Source organism: Stegostoma tigrinum, chromosome 11, assembly GCF_030684315.1.
Source record: "Stegostoma tigrinum isolate sSteTig4 chromosome 11, sSteTig4.hap1, whole genome shotgun sequence".
NCBI classification, from domain to species: domain Eukaryota; kingdom Metazoa; phylum Chordata; class Chondrichthyes; order Orectolobiformes; family Stegostomatidae; genus Stegostoma; species Stegostoma tigrinum.
The window spans coordinates 31,909,448-31,935,952 of NC_081364.1; the positions used below are offsets into that span (position 1 = coordinate 31,909,448).

The window sequence follows — 26,505 nt, forward strand, 5'->3', positions numbered from 1 at the left end:
GGCACTGCTATTACTTCACTGTCTGATTCAAAGTTGCTTTTTCTCTTAATTTTACAAGTGTTCAGCTGGTTTCAATGACATTGCACCAAGAAAGAGTTTTAAAGAAAATAAACTGCTGTGAATTCAACTGTAGGATGCATTTTCACAAAGGTCATTGCAGTATTGGTATTACTATGGTACACTTAGAGGACTGGCAATAAGGAGGTCTTTGACATTACAGCGACTCCAAAGTGTACTGCAGGAGATGAGGGCATTTGGGGAATGGAAACGTTGAGGGATAGGCGTGTGGGCTAAGATTCAAACACTGACTAACTTTCCAGCAAATTAATGTAATTATTTTAAGCAATAAACTTTGGTTACGGCATACACATCATTAAAACTTGCATTATCAAATGTTTTATAGCTTTAACTATGTATAAAGCTATTTATGGGCTTTAAATATAACCAAATGTGTACAGTATAAACAGCAGTACACACGAGATTCAGCCTCCAACAACTGGAAAATCTGTACATTCATGTTAATCACTTATTTGTAATGCTTGCTGTTTTTGAAACAAATGTTACAGTTTTCAGAATCTGATAAGTGTTGCAAGAGTACAAATTATTCACAAGAACATTCAAGCTTTGCTGCATTAATAAAACCAAATTATTTTTTTCTGAAAACTTGGATGGCAGCAGAACTTTTGAAATTAATGCAACACAATTGTGGAATGCCAGGCAGGAAGAACTTTAAATTTCCCTTTTATTTAAAAAAGAGTGAAAACCTATAATAATAATCAATGATTGCATAAATTGTTCAGGCATTTTCTAACTTATTCTTCTTTTTACCCCTTAGGGTGGGGTAGAAGTGACCTATAGGGGGGAAAAAGTGATTGCCACGTGATGACAGCTCCATTGAAGAGATTTTTAAAAATAAGCAGGACCCTGTGTAATTCTTAAAGTAAATCACGTGAGTAAGGGACATTTAATTACAAGTTAATACAAAAAACCATTTTGATAGGTGCAAGAGGATTTTCTGAAATCTAATGTTTTTGTCAGTGAGCAAATTATCAACAAGTCATTTAAAGTTTCTCATTTGGGTTAATGTATGTGTGTGCTTTAATTATTGTTGCAGTTTTTTCTCATTGAAACACAATTGAACTTGACCAATTAACATATATAGAATGTATTGGCTAATGAACAGGGATTTGCTTTAAAAATGTTCATAACTGAGCAGAAAACCAACAATAATAAAACATCACACAGCAGACATTTGGATTCTGTCTGTATGACTTTCAGCCAAAATAAACTAAGTTACATCACAAAAGGAGCCAGCAAAAATCATGGCTAATGGAATGCTTAACATCACATTATTTTACGTTTTTCAGATAAATATCACTTCCCTGAAATCAGAAGCAGTGATTCATATACTATAGGTAAATGGCATTCAACTTTCTAATGTTTCTTCCAGAGCAGATTGAAAGTAGTACTTGTTTTTGTCACATGTCTACACTGGGTAATAAGCATTTGTCAAATGTTTACGTGAAAATTCACATGTTTCAGTTGTTGCTTTACAAACTCTCTTTGTATTCTGCCTGTTTTGATAATAGTTAGTTTAGATTCCAGCAAGCAAGAAATTGTGGAGTATTGTGGCTTTTCATAATGTTTACTTAAAATATAATTATAAGGTCTGAAAGTTCCTCTTTCAAATGAGCAATGAGAGAGGGCATGGTGCTCTCTTCAATTAATGTCCTGCTACAGAAATTACAGGAATGTGCAATTCAGCAAGTGAGATTTCAGAGAATGAACTTCTGCTCACGGCATTTACAACAAGCAAATTTTTAGTAGTGTACAGAATACATCTATATATTATGACGTTACAAAAACAAGAATTAAAGTTATTTAAAGCATCTGAGTATCAGTTAATGACCAGACTTCAACGTCACAAATCAGGTGCTTTATGTGATAAAGTAGCATTCCATATTAAAAAAAAGAATACATTGATGAATCAGATTAGATCAACGGGGTTCAGAAAAGTATATAATAAACTATCATGATTGTAAATAATGCTATTATCAGTTGTTTTCTGGAACATGAATCATCAGACTAATTGTGAGTTGCATCTTTGAGATTCCAATTACTATAACAACTGTTAGTCTGATGTGCATCTTAGATTATCTAATACAATTGTGGTATCCACATTGAAAACATCAGATACATTATTTTTAAGCACACTGCAAGACAATGATGCAATTAATGTGTCAATTGGAGAAAAATCTGAGGTTTTTTCCCAAACTTCTTAATTTCAAGGATTCCTTTCAGTTTGAGCTACTTGAAATATTCATCAATGTCTGTAGTAATCCTTCTTTTATTTGAAAATTATTGGATAATTTCCAAAAGTATAATTGAAACCTTGCAATAAAACCACATTCATTAAGTTTACTCCCAAGTTACAAAAAAATTGCAATCGTATTCAACAAATTATTTTCCCTGAAAAATAATCTGCAAGATAAAAGGTTCACCCCCAAATGAATTTCAGGAATCCTATTTTTTGAATCATCACTAATGCAGGACGTGCACATGCAGCATGTAATGGTCACAAGAAAACTGGAGTCTTTGTCTGCAAAACTCAAGGTTAGGTTGCTACACATCAACTGTCAAAACTACTTTTTGATTGCAAAAAGTTTAGACATTCTTAATACATATAGCCAAAAGCAAAATATGTAACAATATCATGTATTACTAATCATACAAGGACAAACAACTCAAATCTCTTGAATTATATACAAGAAATCAGGTGAAAAGCCCCCTCCCCACCAGAAAAAGAAACACAAGAAACCCAAGGAAGAGTTCATCTGAACAGAGCCATGAGAAACTTACAAGGAAGCCAGAGTGAAAGAGAGATACTTTAGAAAATAAAGTACATATTTCACTTCAAATCAGTCAAAAAAAGGTACAAGCCAATATACAGACTGTTACTGCTACCTTAAAAGCAAGGGCAATCTAAATATTTGGTTAATGTGTTACAATTGGGGTAAAAGAAATGCAAGGTCTTTAAGATGTGTGACCCATACTAATTCAATGCCTAAGTCTTAATTTTTTTTGGCAGGAATCCTTAAGCAATTCAAGATTACCACCAAGCCATTCAACTACTAACCAAGAAACTTAGTTTGTGCTCAACGTTACACTTACCTTCTTCAATTGTGCTTCCAACTTACTACATTCTTCTTTTTTTTGCTCTATGGCTATTTCTAAAGATTTTAATTTGGAATCTTTCTTTAAGCCCGTTGAAGCCAATGAAGATGCATGTTCCTTCAAGTCAATCAAACTAGACTAAAAGAAATAATTATATTTACTTTCAGGAAACGACATTCTAAAAATAATTTTCAAGTGCATTCTTTGACTGCATTCAATTCTTGCTAGATATTTAAATCCATTTTCTTTAAATCTATAATAATAAAAAAAATTTGGCCTAACTCTTTAAGGTGAGGTTAGTATTCCCTGTAGTAAAACTACAGTTGAAGGAGTAATATGCAAGAGAAGGTTCTAGTGTTGTGGTTGTGATTCTGAGTTTCTATGCCTTTGAGTGTAATTTACAATTGAGTGAATTAAAAACAATGAACCACTATATCTTGGGAAGCCCAATCAGTTGAACGAGATTGCAACTAAATTATTCAAAGTTTTCAATATTTGGCTCACTAGAATATTGTTCATATACAGAAATGCATATAGCACAATGTAGATGTGAACACTTTCCTTAAAAGTGAGAGTGGATCAATGGATCTACCAATAAGGTTATGCATTTGCATTCAGTGATGAAGAGATGCTGACCTCAATGAAAACTTCCCACAAAGATTCACAAGGCTCCATGGCCTGGATGTCACCACTCATGATGTTTTTGTATTGTTCCAAGTCGGACGTTGTGACATGCAGCTTGGAGGGGAAGATAAAGGCAGCTATACTTCTATATTCGGTAGTAATGTTGCAGGTTTGGTAGGTGCTATCTAATGGACCTTGCCAAGTTGTTGCAGTCCATGTTGTAGATGGCACATTGCTGGCACTGTTTGTTGGTGGAGGAGGGCGTGAATGTTGAAGGTGCTAGATAGAATGCCAAGTGAGTGTCTTCTTATGGGTAGATAGAGTGGTGTTGGAGCTGCACTCATCCATGCAAGTGGACAGTACTCCATTGCACTCCTAGAAATGTCTCTTCCAGATGCTGGTCACCTGCTCACTGCAGAATTCTTTCCTCTGACCTGCTATACTATTAGTATGCCCAGATCAAGGTTCCCCAATTTGTTATAGTTTCCAGACAGGTCATACGGGGTGAACTGACTCCCCCCTTTTTTTAAAATTTACCTGCCTCGTCGATTGGTCACAACCAGATTCATTCAAAATAAAATGAACTTAAGTTTTAAAAGGAGACAACTTAATCAGCCTTGAGTTAAGTGCATTAATTGATTACTAAATACAAGAATTAGTAATGCAACAAACATACACATAAGTGTTGCAACCATTGCAGGTACCATTGACATCCTTATTTGAAGGTTGTAGTATATTTCAAGATTATTAGTTTTACAGGTTGGCTGGGATTTTGTCATTCTGATTTTTTTTCAACCTAATATCGAATTCCAGCATTCAGGGAGAAATCATCTTTTTTCCTTTTGTCTGGCTTTCACCAGAGAGAATACCTTTACCTGCAACACAGAGGTGGCTAGGGTATAATTCTTCAGCTGTGACCTTCGAAGCATGCTAATACTCAAACTCAGACTACAGCAAGTTTACCTTAGCTCACTCAGTCCCACTGGCACTCTCCAGAACAGCTGAAGCTGATTTATTAATCTCTGCCCTTGTGTATTCTTCAAAGGGAAAAATATACAATCTATCTGCCATTTATGACATAATTGGCAGGAGTAGCCTGCTATTGAGCAGGGGATCAGCACTCATTATCATTGCCAGGAGATCACAGCTCAGTCTGTTTGACTTGTCTCTTCCCCTTTAAAGGTTATTGCTTGAAGTTCCCTTCACATTTTCAGGTACAAAAATTGGTGCCAGTCCCCCTCAAGACAGCAGTTAATTTACACACACAGCCATTATTGGCTGCACCGGCCTTCTTAAACAAAACCAGTAAGTTAAAAAATGTTCACAGTACTTCAGATATCTGAACCTGGGGCATGACAGTATTTACTGTACCTACATGGACAATCCAGTTCAGCTTCTGTTCAAATCATAGACACCTAAGATTTTGATGGTGGGCAATTCTACAATTCTAATGCCACTGATTGTCAACACTTGATAGTTGGATTGTCTCTTGTTGGAGGTGGTCAATATCTGGCACAAGTGGAGCACACATGTTATTTGGCACTAATCAGCCCAAACCTAAATATGGTCCAAATCTTGGAGATTTAAATATGGACTGATTCAGTATCTGAGGAATCATGAATGGTAGTGAACATTGAAATCAGTGAACAATCCTACTTCTTATCTGATGATGGAGGGAGGACACATTGATGAAGTGGCTCAAGATGGCTGGGATTGGAACACCACCACTGTAAAACTCCTGAAGTGATGTCCTGTGGCAGAGATGAAACACACCCAGCAAGTTCAATCATCTTGCCTTGTGCCAAGTATGACTCTAACTAATGGAGAGATCTGCCCTTGATTCCCTTCGATTGTAGCATTGGTATTGCTACTTGATGCCACATTATGTCAAAAGCTGCCTTGATGTTAACATAGTTATCTTTACTTTCTCCAATCTGTTCAGGTCTTCTGTCCATATTTGGATTGAGACCGTAATGAGGTCAGGAACTGAGCTATCCTGCCAGAGACGTACTGTCACTGAGGATGATTGGTGACTAACAGATGCTCGACAGCACTGCCAATTATACCTTGCATCACTTTAATGGTGACTGAGGCAGACAGGGCAGCAGTTCACCACAGTTGATCATTGTGATGCCAAGTCCAGGGAATCTGGCATCTAGTCATAGTGGTACCATCAAGTAGACTACGTAGTTAATCTCAATGAAGAATTCTCATAAACATGGTACGAAGTAAAAGTACTTTTTATAATCTTACAAAAAAATGGAATAAAACTTGGCACAGAGAAATACAAGCGGAAACAACAAAATTTAAAAAAAAATTTACAAACCTATGGAAGTTTTAGAAACATAGAAAATAGGAGCAGTAGGCTGTATGGCCATTTCAGCGTACTCTGCCATTCAACATCCAATTTAGTACCCTGTTTGGAATTTCTCTCATACCCATTATCTCTTTTTTTCTAAGAACTACACTAATTCCTTTTTAATTTCTCCTCATCTCAGTCCTAAATGGCCTGCTGTGTATCCTTAGATTGTTACCATGGTTCTGGACTCCCTAGTCACCGGAAACATCTTTCATGCCGTCACCATTTAGTGCTATCAGAATTCTATATATTTAGTTTTAGGATGTCATGAAGAAATTTGGAATTCTATAAATATAAAAATATAAAATGTAAAATTATTTACTCAAAGCCCAAGTGGTTGTTAAGCAATAATTAGGACAACATGCTACTAAAAACCCAGTCTCACCCCATGAATAAGGCTTTTTCTCCCCCCAACAGAAAAGTAAAACGTGATTTTCATCTACCAACTTACACCACATTTAGACCTCAAGATAACAAAGTGTGGAGCTGGATGAACACAGCAGGCTAAGCAGCATCTCCTGGATGCTGCTTGGCCTGCTGTGTTCATCCAGCTCCACACTTTGTTAGCTTGGATTCTCCAGCATCTGCAGTTCCCGTTATCACATTTAGACCTCACCTTTGTTTTCAGGACAACTCTCTTTGGCTACTGTACAAAATCTTGTATCAAAGACCTTCTTGTCTCCTCATTCTGCCTTCTTCTTTCAGTGACCTGAAACTCTCATTTCTGTTTTGCATTGGCTCTGATGAAAGGTCATTAACCAGAAAAAATAATTCTGTTTCTCTCCATGGATGCTGACTGACATGCTGTGTTTTTCTACCCTATTTTTGTGCAAATTAACTTTTTCAAGCGTTTTTACACTGAGACTAAAAGCAGTAAAAGTGGAATTTCAGGTACGGTCGCTCAGTGGTTAGCACTGCAGCCTCACAGCGCCAGGGACCCAGGTTCGATTCCCGCCTCGGGCCACTGTCTGTGTGGAGTTTGCACATTCTCCCTGTGTCTGCGTGGGTTTCCTCCGGGTGCTCCGGTTTCCTCCCACAGTCCAAAGATGTGCAGATTAGGTAGATTGGCCATGCTAAATCGTCCGTAGTTTTCAGGGGTGTGTGAGCTGTAGGGGGATGGGTCTGGGTGGGATGCTTCAAGGGACAGTGTGGACTTGTTGGGCTGAAGGGCCTGTTTCCACACTGTAGGAAATCTAATCTAAACACTTCTTAGATAGAATGGGGAAAACAATAACAACTCCTGGTTTTTCACTTTTAATTGGGCATGTTAGCCACCAGAAGTTGTTGTCAGTTTCATAGAAAGATGCTGAAGACTGAGTTTTATTGCTGTCACAAAATCTAGGCGACTGTAAAAGGGTTATTCTGATAACATTTTAAATGCAAACAGTATGTTTACTGACTAACCTCTTTTTCTGCTAACTCTGCTTGTAAATTGTTAATCTTCTCTTTAAGATCTTTATTTTCTTTTTTATATGATTCAACCTCTTCGAGCCTTTCTCGATCATCTCTTTCACGTTGCTCCTTCAGGCGTTCTATAATTCTTTCCTGTAAGTGCCAAAAGTAAGTCTGACAATTAAAGGCTAAACTATTTACAATTCAAATTTTCAATCACAATACATATACAAAATTTCTTTATTCTGTCTACTGTAATACAAAAAGCATTGACATTTATACTTATGAATGTGTTAACACTGTAAACACTTCAGTCTGGAAATATATTGTTCAGAATCACTTGTCTGGAAATTTTTTTGGAGCAGATCCTCAACATCTTATCATATTAATAAAATCGTCTGGGAACACAAACAAGATATAGTATTTAGATCAGTAAAGCAAGTTTTATCACTGCTTTGTGTTTTGAGTAAATAGACCTTGGTTGTCTTCTGCCTCTCACACATGGATAGGCACTCTGACATCATCGTATAATCCAGAAATTTCTGAAGCAACTTGGCTCCACGCATTCTAGACTAATGAGCTTACAGTGTAATAGATAACTGATGCATCTTTAAATCTTGTGTAATTTCAGTGCAGAAATTTCTACAATCTATAACAACATACTAACTACTTATATTGACTGATGTGAACATTTACATGCTGCTATTAGGTCATGAAATAACATTTAAATAATGAATATTTTTCATTGAATTTTCAGTTCATATATTTTCAGAAGATATGTCCACCTTCCTAAAAGTAGTTGAAATACTCTGTTATATTTCATTTCATAACCTTTGATGTACAGTTTATTCTAGTCCCTGTCAAAATACGATCCTTTCAGAGTAACTGGTTGTCTTGCAATAATTGAATCAAAGGCTGGAGCCAACAATTGCCAAATTAGAACAATAACAGCTCTTCGCAAAGCACCTCATTGAGAAACAACTGAACAACACCGTTATTAAGATATGGGGCTCAGGAAAATATCAGTTTAATCACGTATTAATTTGACCAAACCTTCAAGTCCTGTCTTAATTGTAAAACTGAACCCACTGATGCAGGGAGGTGGGTAGGAGGGTGGGGGAACAAGCTATTCAAATACCAGAGTTTATTGTAGCAAGGTTTTACTATAGGCCACAGCTTCTACAACTCAACCACAAAAATTTTTGTTCTCAAAAAAAAAGTAATCAAGTAGTTGGTTTAGAGCCTCCAGAGACTCTGGATGTTTAAAGAGGCAGCACAGATGGGGAAGGATCCCTGAGGCAAACTTGTTTCTTGGCAAGCTCTGTTACTTCCTGAACTTTCACCAGGACTGGTCAACTTTCATCTGTCTATGCCAGATTTACAGTAGCAAGATACCTATTTTAAAGAGAAAATAAACTTGATTAGGGTGGTAGTGACCTTCATTTCTGACAAAGCTATCATCCACTGAGCCGTCCAGGACTCTCCATTCCTACTCTGAATTTTAGCCTGGCTATTCAAAAATGCTTGGAGGTTGTGTGTGTCAAAGGTAGTTGTAAAATTTCAGCACTTCCAGCTGTAGATTCAAGTGGATGCAAGAAGCTCCTTCTGCTCCAAACTGAGTTTTGATGTCCACATGGTGCCCTTCTAATTAGATGATTCATACATACATTTAGGAATTAGAGATGCTTCCTCTACAATTTGAACCAAACATCTTTCATTCCTCATCTGCAGTAACGATAGCAAAGTCGGTTCTGGACGGATTCTCTAGTCTCAAACTATTGCTATGTCAAAATAAATAATTAGTTAAGCAGAGCTAATTAGACAGAGCTGGCAACTTAGGTTGAGAGACAGTTAAGGAGACTTGCAGTGGCAGATGTTTAAAAAGGGTATTTCAGAATACACATATTCCTACAAGAAAGAAACATTCCAAAACAGAGAACCCAACGTCCTATTGTTAGCTAAATCTTTAAATTCTAGAGAAAATATATAATTTTAGAGACCAATAGAAAATCAAAAGATTGGACAGTACAGTTAAAAAAAGTAAAGAATGAAGAAAATTGAATAATTAAGAAAGGACAAGTTAGAACTTTGGAAAAGGTAAGTAGAAAACAGATGGTAAGAGTTGTGACAAATGAGAGCTAATGTATGTGCTGCTCTTATAGGAAGTCAGTCTGGGGCAGTAATAATGAAAAATAAAGAGAACAGCTAAATTAACTAGATATTTTCCATCAGTCTTCACTAAATACCATTAGGGGAACATCTGAAAAACAGCTTTAAATCAAGATGTGCAAAGGAGGGAGAACCTCAAGAAAATTATAAGCACCGAGGAAGTGATATTGAGGGAAATGTCAGAGCTGAGACCAACAAGTTCTCAACACCTGAAGTACTGTACCCTAGAATTGTGAAAGAAGTGGTGAGCGAGCAAGTCAGCTTGAATGTTCCAAAATTCCCTAGATTCAGCAAAAAAGTGAACCTAACTCCTTTATTCAAAAAATAAGTAGACAGAAAACAGGAAATTACAGGCCAGAAAACTCAATGCGTCAAGGAAACATGGCAGAAGATATTTTTAAGATGCTATAGCTGGATACTTAAATTTCAAGGTAGTTAGACTGAGCCACAGAACAAAGAAAATTACAGCACAGGAACAGGCTCTTTGGCCCTCCAAGCTTGCGCCAATCCAAACCCTCTATCTAAAAGTTCTGGTCACCGCATTATAAGGATGTGGAAGCTTTGGAAAGGGTACAGAGGAGATTTACTAGGATGTTGCCTGGTATGCAGGGAAGGTCTTATGAGGAAAGGCTGAGGAACTTGAGGCTGTTTTCATTAGAGAGAAGGTTGAGAGGTGACTTAATTGAAACATATAAAATATTCAGAGGGTTAGACAGGGTGGATAGGGAGAGCCTTTTTCCTAGGATGGTGATGGCGAGCACGAGGGGGCATAGCTTTAAATTGAGGGGTGAAAGATATAGGACAGATGTCAGAGGTAGTTTCTTTACTCAGAGAGTAGTAAGGGAATGGAACGCTTTGCCTGCAACGGTAGTAGATTCGAAAACTTTAGGTACATTTAAGGCGTCATTGGATAAGCATATGGACGTACATGGAATAGTGTAGGTTAGATGGGCTTGAGATCGGTATGACAGGTCGGCACAACATCGGGGGCCGAAGGGCCTGTACTGTGCTGTAATGTTCTATGTTCTATGTAAACCCGTCACCTATTTTCCAAGGATCTGTATCCCTCTGCTGCCTGCCCATTCACGTATCTCTAGATACATCTTAAATGACGCTATCATGCCCGCCTCTACCACCTCCACTGGCAACGCTTTCCTGGCACCCACCACCCTCTGCCTAAAGAACTTTCCACGCATATCTCCCATAAACTTAGACCCCTAGTCTGTTGGGGGGGGGGGGGTTAGCTTCTTGCTATCCACCCTGTCTATACCTCTCATGATTTTCTAGACCTCAATCTGGTCCCCCCTCAACCTCTGTCTTTCTAATGTAAATAATCCTAATCTACTCAATATCTCTTCATAGCTACCGCCTTCCATACCAAGCAACATCCTGGTGAACCTCCTCTGCACCTTCTCCTTTTGGTAATGTGGCGGCCAGAACTGAACGCTGTATCTCAAATGTGGTTGAACTAAAGTCCTATACAACTGTACCATGACCTGCCAACTCTTGTACTCAATACCCCGTCCGATGAATGAAAGCATGCTGTATGCCTTCTTGACCGTTCTATCCACCTGCGTTGCCAACTTCAGGATACAATGGACCTGAACACCCAGATCTCTCTGTGTATCAATTTTCCCCAGGGCTTTTCCATCTACCACTTGGTTCGCTCTCGAATTGGATCTTCCAAAATGCATCACCTCGCATTTGCCTGGACTGAACTCCATCTGCCATTTCTCCATTCAACTCTCTAATCTGTCTATATTCTGCAGCATTCTCCGACAGTCCCCTTCACTATCTGCTACTCCACCAATCTTAGTGTCATCTGCAAACTTGCTAATCAGACCATCTTTAACTTCCTCCAGATCATGTATGTATATCAGCACTATTTTGTGACAGGGAAATAAGCCAGTGGAATTCCTTGAGGACATGGCGCATGCAGTCAATGAAAGGGAGCTGGCCTTCTTGAATACAGGGACTGACGATAGATATGCTACTAAATTTGCTGTTGACAATATGATGGGCAGGAGAGTAAATTGAGAAGAGGCTACAAGAAGACATACAGATTAAGTGAGAAGACAAAGATGTGGCAACACAGAGTACTGTACTAATGTTGGAAAATGTAAACTGACCATTTTGGTGCGAAGAATACAAAAAGGAGCATGCAATCTATATGCTAAAGACGGTATAGTTTTGAGGTGCAGATGGATCTGGGTGTCCTATGGCATGAGTCACAAAAGATTAGCATGTAGATACAGTAAGTACTTAGGAAAACTTACAGAGTGTTATTTATTGTGAGGGAAGTTGAATATGCAAGGAGGGTGTTCTTGCCTCAGCTATACAAAGCAATGCTAAGACCACATCTGGAGTACTGTGTACATTACTGGTCTCCTCATTTAAGAAAGAATGTAAATTTGTCTGAAGTAGGTCAGAGAAGATTTATTAGACCAATACCTGGGACAGGTAAACGGAGGAAAAGTTTGACAGGCTAGGTCGGAATCCCCAGGAATTCAGAAGAGTGAGAGGCAACTTGATTGAAACATAAGATCCCGTGGAACCTGAACAGGGTAAATGTAGAAATGAAACTTCGTCTGGTAGTTGAATTTAAAACTGGGTATTATTGTATAAAAACAAAGAATCCATGTCAGACAGAGACGACAAGAATGTTTTGTATCAAATGGTGCAGCAGACCCAACAGGTTGAGTGGCCTAACCCTGCGCATAGGTTGTGCGCCTTATGAATTTTGGGCTCTCAATTCGGCAGAGTAAAAAATCTCAAAATGTCTAGGCTTATAACACTTCTACGATTTGAAGAGTGATTGCTTAGCAAACAATTACTGTACAGGTCGTGAGTCCAAAATCATAAAGGAAACAGCTGGAATTCTGTGATAGTGCTATAATAGACTAGAACTGAGAAGTTGCCACTATTAGTTATCTACTTTGTTATTATTGGTGCAACACAATAGTGCCATGAGTAACAACATTGCACTATTACCCCTTCTCAGTTTTTAGCATTTATGAAAGAAACATATACATAGTGTGATGAACTGCTCAAGATACTTTCCAGTGCATTATTCACTTTGCTTAACTAAAGCGATTGCAACTTAAATTTGAGAACGACAAAATAAAGACCCCCTTAATTAACAAAAATTACGCTTAACAACTTGCTTTGAATGTACTTTTTTTGAAATTCTTTTAAGTGTTTCAGGCTAAACAAATATGAAACATTAATGCTATTTGTCCTTCTGAACTTTTGATATATGACTTGTTTCTTACACAGAGTCAATGCTATAACGTAACGCCACCAAGACTCTATGGCTACCACAATTGCATATTCTGACAATAATGGGTGCAGGGAGAACAATGTGTGCATAGGAATATTATCGTTGCAAGCAAAACAAAAGCATCTTGGAACCGGAGGAGACCGAGACCAATGAACTTAGAACATCTTTGACCAGCCACCAGTAGAAAAAATGTGGCTCTTACATCCATCAATGGTCTCTAGCTTACACATGAAACTTCAATGTTGCAACTTTACATTTTATTAACTGAATGATAAGCAACTGCAATTATTACAAATTGCAATATTGAATTGTGCCGGTAATACTACCTCTCCAAAGAAAAGGCAATGATGCAAATCATACTGACAAATAACAGAATCTAATGATTGTCTAATCACAGTAAATTCGCATATTAGAACTCAAAAGTAACCAAATCTCACCTAGCTCCTACATGAAATCAAATGACTGTGACCATTCACCAAACCAATTCTGCAGCTATTAAGACACCGAAATGTCTTAAAAAGAGAGCAGAATCATACATAAAAAGACTTGACTTTTGAAGTTGGCTACATACCTGTTTAAGTTGGGTAACTGGTTACTTGATAAAATAGTCAAATTCTCTTGAGCGAATATCTGGGTCAAAAATTCAACTAACTGAATGTATACAAAACAAATTATCTCAGTTTCTTAAACTTTTGCTTGGAAGATTCAGGCATCAATCATAAACTTGACAAATAGCATATATGGCAATTTAATTATTCTTTAGATCATTTAGGAAATACAAAACTTCACTGCTGATTGACAGTAGTCAATTAACTATTTGCTTTTGTTTTATGCTGTAACAAAATGTTAAGCATTCAAATAACAGCAGGAGACAGACAGCAATGGAGGACGGTTGTTTTTTGGACTGGGGCCTGTCACCAATAGTGTTCCACAGGGATCTGTTCTGGGTCCTTTTTTGTTTGACATTTATAGAAATGATTTGGGTAAAAATATAGAAGGTACAGTTAGTAAGTTTGCAGGTGACATCAAAATTGATAGCAGAGTAGACAGTGAAGAAGGCTTTTTTCAAGATTAACAGGGGAATCTTGATCAAATGGAACAATGGGATGAAAAATGCCAAATGGAGTTCAATCTGGATAAATGCAAGACCAACAAAGATAGGACTTATACAGTTGATGGTAAAGCCTTGGGTGGTTTCGTAACACAGAAGGACCTAGGGGTACAGGTACATAATTCTTTGAAGTTTGCAATCATATATAAACAGGGTGGTTAAAAAGGCAATAAAATGTGAGGCTGGATGAACACAGCAGGCCAAGCAGCATCTCAGGAGCACAAAAGCTGACGTTTCGGGCCTAGACCCTTCATCAGAGAGGCGGATGGGGAGAGGGAACTGGAATAAATAGGAAGAAAGGGGGAGGCGGACCGAAGATGGAGAGTAAAGAAGATAGGTGGAGAGAGTGTAGGTGGGGAGGTAGGGAAGGGATAGGTCAGTCCAGGGAAGACGGACAGGTCAAGGAGGTGGGATGAGGTTAGTAGGTAGCTGGGGGTGCGGCTTGGTGTGGGAGGAAGGGATGGGTGAGAGGAAGAACCGGTTAGGGAGGCAGAGACAGGTTGGACTGGTTTTGGGATGCAGTGGGTGGGGGGGAAGAGCTGGGCTGGTTGTGTGGTGCAGCGGGGGGAGGGGATGAACTGGGCTGGTTTAGGGATGCAGTAGGGGAAGGGGAGATTTTGAAACTGGTGAAGTCCACATTGATACCATATGGCTGCAGGGTTCCCAGGCGGAATATGAGTTGCTGTTCCTGCAACCTTCGGGTGGCATCATTGTGGCACTGCAGGAGGCCCATGGTGGACATGTCATCTAGAGAATGGGAGGGGGAGTGGAAATGGTTTGCGACTGGGAGGTGCAGTTGTTTGTTGCCAACTGAGCGGAGGTGTTCTGCAAAGCGGTCCCCAAGCCTCCGCTTGGTTTCCCCAATGTAGAGGAAGCCGCACCGGGTACAGTGGATGCAGTATACCACATTGGCAGATGTGCAGGTGAACCTCTGCTTAATGTGGAATGTCATCTTGGGGCCTGGGATAGGGGTGAGGGAGGAGGTGTGGGGGCAAGTGTAGCATTTACTGCAGTTGCAGGGGAAGGTGTCGGGTGTGGTGGGGTTGGAGGGCAGTGTGGAGCGAACAAGGGAGTCACGGAGAGAGTGGTCTCTCCGGAAAGCTGACAGGGGAGGGGATGGAAAAATGTCTTGGGTGGTGGGGTCGGATTGTAAATGGCGGAAGTGTCGGAGGATAATGCGTTGTATCCGGAGGTTGGTAGGGTGGTGTGTGAGAACGAGGGGGATCCTCTTGGGGCCGTTGTGGCGGGGGCGGGGTGTGAGGGATGTGTTGCGGGAAATACGGGAGACGCGGTCAAGGGCGTTCTCGATCACTGTGGGGGGAAAGTTGCGGTCCTTAAAGAACTTGGACATCTGGGATGTGCGGGAGTGGAATGTCTTATCGTGGGAGCAGATGCGGCGGAGGCGGAGGAATTGGGAATAGGGGATGGAATTTTTGCAGGAGGGTGGGTGGGAGGAGGTGTATTCTAGGTAGCTGTGGGAGTCGGCGGGCTTGAAATGGACATCAGTTACAAGCTGGTTGCCTGAGATGGAGACTGAGAGGTCCAGGAAGGTGAGGGATGTGCTGGAGATGGCCCAGGTGAACTGAAGGTTGGGGTGGAAGGTGTTGCTGAAGTGGATGAACTGTTCGAGCTCCTCTGGGGAGCAAGAGGCGGTGCCGATACAGTCATCAATGTACCGGAGGAAGAGGTGGGGTTTGGGGCCTGTGTAGGTGCGGAAGAGGGACTGTTCCACGTAACCTACAAAGAGGCAGGCATAGCTGGGGCCCATGCGGGTGCCCATGGCCACCCACTTAGTCTGTAGGAAGTGGGAGGAGTCAAAAGAGAAGTTGTTGAGTGTGTGAGGACGAGTTCAGCTAGGCGGATGAGAGTGTCGGTGGTGGGGGAACTGGTCGGGCCTGCGGGACAGGAAGAAGCGGAGGGCCTTGAGGCCATCTCCATGCGGAATGCAGGTGTACAGGGACTGGACGTCCATGGTGAATATGAGGTGTTGGGGGCCAGGGAATTGGAAGTCCTGGAGGAGGTGGAGGGCGTGGGTGGTGTCACGGACGTAGGTGGGGAGTTCCTGGACCAAAGGGGAGAAAATGGAGTCCAGATAGGTGGAGATGAGTTCGGTGGGGCAGGAGCAGGCTGAGACGATGGGTCGACCAGGGCAGGCAGGTTTGTGGATTATGGGAAGGAGATAGAAACGGGCCGTGCGGGGTTGGGGAACAATGAGGTTGGAGGCTGTGGTTGGGATGTCCCCTGTGGTGATGAGGTCGTGAATGGTGTTGGAGATGATGGTTTGGTGCTCGGGTGTGGGGTCATGATCGAGGAGGCGGTAGGAGGTGGTGTCGGAGAGTTGGCGTCTGGCCTCGGCGATGTAGAGGTCAGTGCGCCATACTACCACTGCGCCACCCTTGTCTGCGGGTTTGATGGTGAGGTTGGGGTTGAAGCGGAGGGAGCGGAGGGCTGCCCGTTCTGCGGGGGAGAGGTTGGAGTGGGTGAGAGGGGTGGAGAGGTTGAGGCGTTCTGCGGGGGAGAGGTTGGAAAAAGGCATTTGACACGCTTGCCTTTATTGCTCAGTCGTTTTGATATAGGAGTTAGGAAATCATGTTGAAGTTGTACAGGACATTGGTGAGGCATCTTCTGGAATACTGTATCCAGTTCTGGTCACCCCGTTATAAGAAAGATATTATTAAGCTGGAGAGGGTTCAAAAGAGATTTACCAGGATGTTGCTGGGTTTGGAAGGCTTGAGTTATAAACAGAGACTCGATATGCTGAGAGATAGCAAGAATTGCAGATGCTGGGGTCACAGACAATACATCATGGAACTGGAGGAACACAGCAGGCCAGGCAGCATCAGAGGAGTAGAAAAGTTGATGTTTCGGGTCAGGACCTATCTTTAATAAGCTGGGACATTTATTGCACTGGGGTGTACGCGGTCGAGAAGCGACCTAATAGAAGTTTATAAAATAATGACAAGTAGAGGTAGAGTTAATGGTAGTTGTCTTTTCCCGAGGAAGAGGAATTTCGAGAAAAGCGGGCATATTTTTAAGGTGACGGGAGAGAGTTTTAAACAGGATAGGACGGGTAAATTTTTTTACACAGAAGATGGTTCACGTGTAGAATGAAGTTCCCGAGGACGAGGTGTATATGGGTACAATTACAACATTCAAAAGCCATTTGGAAAGGTACATGAATAAGAAAGGTTAGCAGGGATATGAGCAAGGGGCAGGCAGGTGGGCCTAGTTTAGTTTGGAAAAATGTTCGGTGTGGACTGGTTGGACAAATGGGTCTGTTTCCACACTCTATGACTACCCTGACTTTATGATTCTATAACTGACTAAAATTATAAATGTAAATAAATACAATAAATATAAATTTCCCTTGTTAATGTTTGTAGTTCAATATTACAAAATTTGGTGTCAAATGTTCCATAGCATTAAGGAACATGTCAGCATCTTCGGTTTGTTTAATACACCCATAGTGGTGTGAACCTTTATTTTACCTTTAAATTCTGCGTTGATACCACCTCTGACACTAACACCTGAAGGAAGAGTGAGGTTCTGAAAGCTTGAATTTTCAAATAAGTGTGTTGGACTATAACCTTCTGCAGGTAAGATTTTTAGCTCAATATCTATTTCTGGTCAATTCACTGTTTTAAACCATTATTATCCCAATCATGCAAATCAGAATTCAACTTATGTCAACAATTGCTACAAATTTCACATCTGTATCTGCCAAGTTCAATACTGTCCAGTTCTTCTGTATATTTATCCCAAGTAGCCCATCATCTGCAAAATCAAAATAATTTATAGTTGAGCTCTGGTTAAATCACAGTGCACAACTGTGACAATATCATGATCACCTTTGTATGCAGGATACGGTAATCTTCAATTTTCTGAAAGGTTAACAAAAATCCTTCTAGCTCAGATGATGTGATATGTAAGCGGTCATAGAAGCAAACAAAATAAAAATTTACAAAGCAATATTAAGCTATCTCCCACTGTTGTCCATAATAACAAAGTAACTAACAGCATAACCTGTGAGGCTGGATGAACACAGCAGGCCAAGCAGCATCTCAGGAGCACAAAAGCTGACGTTTCGGGCCTAGACCCTTCATCAGAGAGGGGGATGGGGGGAGGGAACTGGAATAAATAGGGAGAGAGGGGGAGGCGGACCGAAGATGGAGAGTAAAGAAGATAGGTGGAGAGGGTGTAGGTGGGGAGGTAGGGAGGGGATAGGTCAGTCCAGGGAAGACGGACAGGTCAAGGAGGTGGGATGAGGTTAGTAGGTAGCTGGGGGTGCGGCTTGGGGTGGGAGGAAGGGATGGGTGAGAGGAAGAACCGGTTAGGGAGGCAGAGACAGGTTGGACTGGTTTTGGGATGCAGTGGGTGGGGGGGGAAGAGCTGGGCTGGTTGTGTGGTGCAGTGGGGGGAGGGGATGAACTGGGCTGGTTTAGGGATGCAGTAGGGGAAGGGGAGATTTTGAAACTGGTGAAGTCCACATTGATACCATATGGCTGCAGGGTTCCCAGGCGGAATATGAGTTGCTGTTCCTGCAACCTTCGGGTGGCATCATTGTGGCAGTGCCACCCATGATGCCACCCGAAGGTTGCAGGAACAGCAACTCATATTCCGCCTGGGAACCCTGCAGCCATATGGTATCAATGTGGACTTCACCAGTTTCAAAATCTCCCCTTCCCCTACTGCATCCCTAAACCAGCCCAGTTCATCCCCTCCCCCCACTGCACCACACAACCAGCCCAGCTCTTCCCCCCCACCCACTGCATCCCAAAACCAGTCCAACCTGTCTCTGCCTCCCTAACCGGTTTTTCCTCTCACCCATCCCTTCCTCCCACCCCAAGCCGCACCCCCAGCAACCTACTAACCTCATCCCACCTCCTTGACCTGTCCGTCTTCCCTGGACTGACCTATCCCCTCCCTACCTCCCCACCTACACCCTCTCCACCTATCTTCTTTACTCTCCATCTTCGGTCCGCCTCCCCCTCTCTCCCTATTTATTCCAGTTCCCTCCCCCCATCCCCCTCTCTGATGAAGGGTCTAGGCCCGAAACGTCAGCTTTTGTGCTCCTGAGATGCTGCTTGGCCTGCTGTGTTCATCCAGCCTCACATTTTATTATCTTGGAATTTCCAGCATCTGCAGTTCCCATTATCTCTAACAGCATAACCTTGTCCTTTGAAATGTACCTACTTCACAAAAGCCTGTCAAATTTAAGTTCATTAACTCAGAAAGCACAATCCCTTCGTCTTTCTTTAATTTCCAGACTTGAATATGCTAGAAACTGGAAACATTCTACAAACAAGATAATAAAGTGTGAAGCTAGATGAACACAGCAGGCCAAGCAGCATCTCAGGAGCACAAAAGCTGACGTTTCGGGCCTAGACCCTTCATCAGACAGGCTCTCTGATGAAGGGTCTAGGCCCGAAACATCAGCTTTTGTACTCCTGAGATGCTGCTTGGCCTGCTGTGTTCATCCAGCTTCACACTTTATTATCTTGGATTCTCCAGCATCTGCAGTTCCCATTATCACTCACACATTCTAGAAACAGTTTGGTTCCCTCTTCTCCATTTTACCATTTCCTTGCACACAGCATTGACAATTGATTTGCCAAAATGCCCACTGAAGTGATGACCTTGACAAAATATCTTGGCTTGGTGTGGCAGCCATGGCAACTACAATGCATGTTTCAATTCTCCTTACAGCTTTATGAAGTGTATTCAGAAGGTTTTCTATGTGCTAATTAAATGCAAATTGTTGCTGGTTTTCCCTGAATAAAACTAAACCAATTTTACAACTGCAAAGCTCTCTGGAATGTACTAATAACAACCTGTCCTTCCCCATCCCATCCCTTGTCTCGGAAGCAATATGGATAGCAGCCACAATGACCAAACATTTTTCTCCTTTGGAAGCCGTGAAAATTCTGAGAAACAGAATGGCAACTTGGCCAAAGCTCGAATTTTCTCACTATCAAATTAAAAACGTATGCTCGAATTCTGCAAGTTATTACTAGAGATTTAATGCCTCTGAGATGTAGAGTATGAAAAATATGAAAAGGCTACAGACACAACTAATGATTTAATGGATAGTATTTGAATGTGTTTCAAATGACAGAGGAAGAAAATAGGTTTCTGAAATTGCTAAAATCAAATCAGTTTAACTTCAAAAATAATGGGAATCACTATTACTGCCTCCTGGGATAATATTTTCAAATAGCTAGTTTTCTACAAAGCATCCAGCCCCATTCCACGACACTTTCAAGTGAGTTACTAATTATTTGCTAATTATCAATATTCCATAAATTACTTTTCAAAAAATACTTTGCAAAGATCACTTTTATTTTTAATTAACACATGGAACAGGACATTTAGATGGGCTCTCTATAAAAAAATTATAAAACTGATTCAGCAAAATTAATACCTTGCACAGTTAATGACTGATAACATTTTCACAGAACAGACAGGAGACTAATTTGAAACCTGGTAGTTTACAGGACAGATGTCAAAAGTAATCTAAACAACCTATGCTGAATGTCTATAATATTTGTGTACATTCTACTCTACATCTCAGAGGCATTAAATCTCTTTTATCCATCTTATTTGCATTGGCAATCTTTAAGCTGCACATTAATTGAATTGCATTCATCATGAGAACAGGAATGAAATTAAACCAATATGTAACTTATTAGAAGGCCTGTCGCAATGCTCATCAGCGGTGTGAATTTTACTTTGTAAAAGCTCTTTGCTTAAGCTAGCATTAGCAAAACTAAAACTTTCCCATTAATATTTTGCCTCATTTCCCAAAAAATACATATTATAAGTTCAAGAGGACAATATTTTAGACACGAGCAAAATCCACTTATGTCGAACTCAATTTTACAAAACTCACAACTAATAATAAGCAAAAATAGGTGCGGAAACCCAGGTTCTCCAAAAGAAATGAAATAACTCAGAAGAATGGATCGACATGGAATAATTACTATTTGGTCAATTCAGGCCCATAATTTGGGATTTCCTACACCCAGAAATTCAAACAAAAAGCCTGCAATTTAGAAACAATTTCTCTACCATCAGAAGCTGGTTTGCATGAAAACGCTGGACAGTAATTTTGTACAATTCAAAAACTTACTTAATCACTGAGAAAAAGCATTTGAGTACAGTGAAAAAGTCGACAGAGGGCAGCGATAGAGGATTGCTGTTCAGACCAGGGATCTGTGACCAGGAACCCACCGCAAGAATCCGTGCTGGGTCCATTTCCTAGCACACAGCATTGAAAATTGATTTGCCAAAATGCCCACTGAAGTTATTCATCATTTTTTAAAAATAATTGGGATAAGAATTTAGTAAGAATGCAAATGACACGAAAATTGGTGATTTGGCGGACAGCGAAGGTGGTAATTTCAGAGTGCAATGGGATCTTGATCAACTGAGTCAGTGGAATGAAGAACGGCAGATGGAGTTTAATTTAGATAAATGCGAGATATTGCATTTTGTTAAGATGAACCAAGGCAGGACTTACACAGTTAATGGCAGTGCCCTGGGGAGTGTTGTCAAACTGAGAGGCTGAAGGGTTCAGGTAGTTAGTTCCTTAAAAGTGGCATCACAGGTAGACAGGGTGTTCAAGGCAGTATTTTGCACATTTGCCTTAAGTCGGTCAGAGCATTGAATACAGGAGTTAGGACATCATATTATGGCTATACAAGATATTTGTAGTATTGCATCCAATTCTGGTTGTACCGATATAGAAAGGACATTATTAAACTAGAAAAGGGTGCAAAAAACTTACAAGGAAGCTACCAAGACCAGATGGTTTGAATTATAAGGAGAGACTGGATAGGCTGGGATCTTTTTCCCTGGAGCATAGGAGGCTGAGGGATGGCCTCATAGGGTTTATAAAATCATAAGGGGCACAGACAAGGTGAATAGGCAAGGTCCTTCCCCCTGTTAGAGGAAACTAGAGGGCATAGGTTTCAGGTGAAAGGAGAAAGATTTAAAAGGGACTTAAAGAGCATCTTTTTCACACACAGGGTGGTGTGTACATGGAACAAGCTGCCAGAGAAACTGATAGAGGCGATTACAATTACAACATTTAAGAGACATTTGGACAGGCACGTGAATAGGAAAGGTTCAGAGAGATAATGCACCAAATACAGGCCAACAGGACTGCTTCAGTTTAAGAAACCCAGTCAGCATGGATGAGTTGAACCCAGAGGTCTGTTTCTAGGCTGTGAGACTCAACCACCTTCAAAATATCTTCTGGTCTGTAAATGTGATACTGCTAAGGAATAATAGCAAGACTTGTTTTTGTGTTATAGCTACAGGATGATATATGCTAATTGAAAAGCCCCAAAAGTACCATCTAACGATTTATGTATAAACTGGAAATGCTTTGTCATAATGAATACGGGTTTAAACGGAGCTTGCTCATGTCTGAGCTACCTACTGCTAAAAATAAATCTCCAAACCTTTGCCTTCAGTCTTTTGTGATAATCTTACTTCTATATCCTTAAAGTACCAGTTACCAAGTCATCAACCAAAGACAGAATTATCTCTGTTCAACTGATCGAAGATTTCCTCTTGGCCTTCTTTTGTGAAAGCCAAAATGTTCTCTTCATTTCAAGAATCTCCCCTGCTTGGTGCAATGTTGGAAAATCTCTATGCTGCCTCAATCTTCTTGGTTTCCTCCCGAAACTAGGACATCCAAAACTGGAAACAACATTACGAATACTATCTGAACAATACTTTAACATTTATTCATTGCCTTTGTATTTATATTTCTCATTGTAGAAACCTAGGATCACAAAGTTTCATTTTTTCAAAAAGCTTTATTAGCATGTCTTCTCCAATTTTAAGGAATTTAAGTTTGAACCCCTAAATCATTTCACCCTTCACCTCCTGTGAAACTTTACCACGTGGCTGAACCTTTCCAGCCATTATTGCTACGGCCAATGAGCTTTTGAGAAATACCTGTTTTCTGAGTTGGGATGAGGACCCCTTTAAGAATCACTCAAATTTGCTTTCAGGACCTGTTCAATGATGAACCTGCCTGGGAAATAAACAAGCAACAAAAAGAAAGATGTGAACAAGTAATGACATGGACAGCAGTGGTACCATTCCTTTAGGAGCAATAGTCTTCAAGCAGCTCAGAATATTTTGGCTGCAGAAAACACTTCCTCCAAACCAAATCAGTTGAAGTTCTGTGTCCTGGCTAAACAGTTTTAAACTTTTGGTAACTGAAGGTCTAAAGTAACAATAAATTGAAATTTTCTCTGGGGTAGCCAAACAAAGATGATAGGAGCAGGAGGCCGCCATTCCGCCCTTCAAGCCTGCTTTGCCATTCTTCACAGTCATGGCTTATAGTCCAACTCAATAGCTCAATCCTACATTCTCCCCATAACCTTTGATCCCATTCAACCCAAGTGCGATATCTAGTCACCTCTTGCATACATTCAGTGTTTTGGCATCAACTACTTCCTGTGGTAATGAATTCCACAGGCTCACCACTCTTTACTTCACCCAATGTCTCCTCATCTCCATCCTAAATCATCTACCCTGAATCCTCTTACTGTGACTCCTGGTTCTGGACACACCCACCATTGGGAACATCCTTCTTGAACCACCCTGTCCAGTCCTGTTAGAACTTTATAAGTCGGAGATCCCCCACAACCCCCCATTCATCTGATCTCTAGCGAAAACATTAGTCTAATCAATTCCTCCTCATAAGTCAGTCCCGCCATCCCCGGAATCAGCCCAGTAAACCTTTGCTGCACTCCATTGACAGCAAGAGAATGCTTCCTCAGGAAAGCAGACCAAAACTGCACACAGCAGTTTAGGTGTGGCCTCACCAAGGCCCTGTATAACTGCAACAACATATCCCTGCTCTGTACTTGAAACCTCTCGCAATGAAGGCCAACACACCATTTGCCTTTTTTACCGCCTGCTGTACCTGCATTCTTACCTTCAGCAGCTGGTACACAAGGACACCCAAGTCCCACTGCATACTCCCCTGTCCCAATTTACAGACATTCAGGTAGTAATCTGCCTTGTTTTTGCTTCTGAAGTGAATAGCCACACATTTTTCAAAATCATGCCGCATCTGCCAGCGATTTGCCCACTCATCCAACCTATCGAGATCATGCAGAAGGATCTCTGCATCCTAATCACAGCTCATTACCAAGGTCCCCTCATCAAGCTTGGTGTCATCTGCAAATTTGGAGATGTTACATTTTGTTTCCTCATTAATCTATTACCTCATAAATCATTAATCTATATTGTGAATAGCTGGGGTTCCAGCACTGATCTCTATGGAACCCCACAAGTTACTGTTTTCCAATTTGAAAAGGATCCATTAATTCCAATTCTTTGTTTCCTCTCTGCCAACCAGTTTCCTATCCATCTCAATACACTTCCCCCAATCCTATGCATTTTAATCATGCACAATAATGTCTTATGTGGGACTTTGTCAAAAGTTTTCTGAAAGCCCAAATATACTACATCAACTAGCTCCCCCTTTCAACTCTTAACAGTTGCATCTTCATAGAATTCCAACAGATTTGTCAAGCATGACTTCCCCTACATAAATCCATGAAAACTCTGTCTGTCCTGCCACTGCTTTTTAAATGCTCTGCTATAAAATCCTTGATAATGGATTCGAGAATATTCCCCATTATCAATGTTAGACTTGCCAGTCTATAATTCTGTTTTGTCCCTACCTCCCTGTTTGAATATTTTAGTGATATTACCCATCCTCCAATCTGTAAGGACGGTTCCAGAGTCTGCTGTATCCTGGAAGATGACCACTATCTCTAGAGCTACTTCCTTAACTCCTCTGGGACGTAGATTATCAGACTCTGTGAATTTATTGGCCTTCAATCCCAACAATTTTCCCAGCACCATTTCTCTACGAATATTAATCTTTCTCAGCTCTTCCCTCTCATTATATCTTGCATCCTCCAACAATTTTGGTAGCTGAGAAGAAGAAAGGAAAGCAAAGAAAAAACAAGAAGAGAACAGGAAAAGAAAGAGAGAGAGAGATAATGGGAACTGCAAATGCTGGAGAATCCAAGATAACGAAGTGTGGAGCTGAATGAACACAGTAGGCCAAGCAGCATCTCAGGAGCACAAAAGCTGATGTTTTGGGCCTAGACACTTCTCTGACGAAGGGTCTCGGCCCGAAACATCAGCTTTTGTGCTCCTGAGATGCTGCTTGGCCTGCTGTGTTCATCCAGCTTCACACTTTGTTATCCAAGAAAGAGAGAGATGTTGTATTTCTGAACAGGAGCATTCTTAGCCAAGGTGCCCATATCAAAAATATACACGATGCCCGAGTTGAATGCAGAGTCTGAAAACAGGATGTGTGTGGAAGAGATTTTAAGATGTAAAATCAATGAAACAGTACTCAGAACAAGTGGTCAATCTCCCAATTTCTGCTGAGCATCTGGCTTAGGTTTTTTGGGCACATGGGTGGACAAGGTAAGTTAAGAAGTTCTGTTAGTTTCCAAGTAATTTGATCATTGTACGTTTACTCTCTTTCATGTCACTGACTACTTAAGAGATTACCATTTCTGGCATTCATGATCTTCAAATCTTACGTAGTAAAATTCTTTTATTTTAAGATTAAACCTTGTGACCTGCATTATCAGATTCACAATAAAACGTGACTCACATCCACTAAGATGATATCATTACTCCAATAAAAGCCTATCACTATTTTACATGTTACATCATAATGCTCCTGAACTCATCTGGAATCCTATTCACAGTTGACCATGCGCCACATTTCTAAGTCATCTGCAAATTTGTCTCTCAATACTAGGTTCAATTCATTTGTACATACTGAGAAGAGCAACAGTCCTCTGTTGGCCCCAAAGAACACTACCATTCATAAGTGTTCAGTCAAAAAATCATTCTTGGAAATGTATTTCCTATCAGAGGATTCAAGGTGCAGACCTTGTACTTTTTTCAATACTCAGGATCACTGCTTTTTCTTGCTACGTACTAATGATGCGGGTGTGCATGTCACAATTTTAAAAAGACAGCAAAAAGCTTGGAGGTGTAACAGCATCAAGAAAGAAAGTGATGGAATTCAAAACACAAGCTGAAGCACATGACATTTTAACACAGAGGAAATGCAATGTGATATATTTTTATGGGATGAACAAAAGAGGCAATATAAACTAAACAAATAAATTCTAAAGAGGATACAGGAACAGAGGCTCTTGTGGATATATGTGCATAAACTGTTAAATTTGTTAGAAAAGCTCGAAGAAACAATTTTTAAAGACATAAACAGGATCCTACATTTTACTATAAAGTTCAAAGGACAAAGGAAATAAAGTGATGCAACTCTAAAACCATATAAATCATCAAAGGCCTAGAAAGAGTACGTAGACAGAA

The 26,505-nt window shown here is 40.6% G+C and overlaps 1 protein-coding gene and 1 long non-coding RNA gene across 8 annotated transcripts in view; one reads left to right on the plus strand and one right to left on the minus strand.

Moving 5' to 3' along the window:
* The window catches only part of LOC125460360 (ERC protein 2), a 1,111,380-nt gene that overhangs the window by 679,614 nt on the left and 405,261 nt on the right, over positions 1-26,505 (minus strand). For all 7 annotated transcript variants that reach the window (XM_059649888.1, XM_059649889.1, XM_059649890.1 and 4 more), the window contains 2 exons: positions 7,562-7,702; positions 3,172-3,312 (listed from right to left, as the gene is read on the minus strand). In XM_059649888.1, coding sequence (XP_059505871.1) covers positions 3,172-3,312; positions 7,562-7,702 — 282 coding nt within the window. The remainder of the gene's footprint in view (positions 1-3,171; positions 3,313-7,561; positions 7,703-26,505) is intronic.
* On the plus strand, positions 858-13,140 carry LOC132210257 (uncharacterized). The gene is made up of 3 exons (XR_009446495.1): positions 858-949; positions 1,368-1,415; positions 12,995-13,140. It is a non-coding gene; the product is annotated as an uncharacterized LOC132210257 (long non-coding RNA).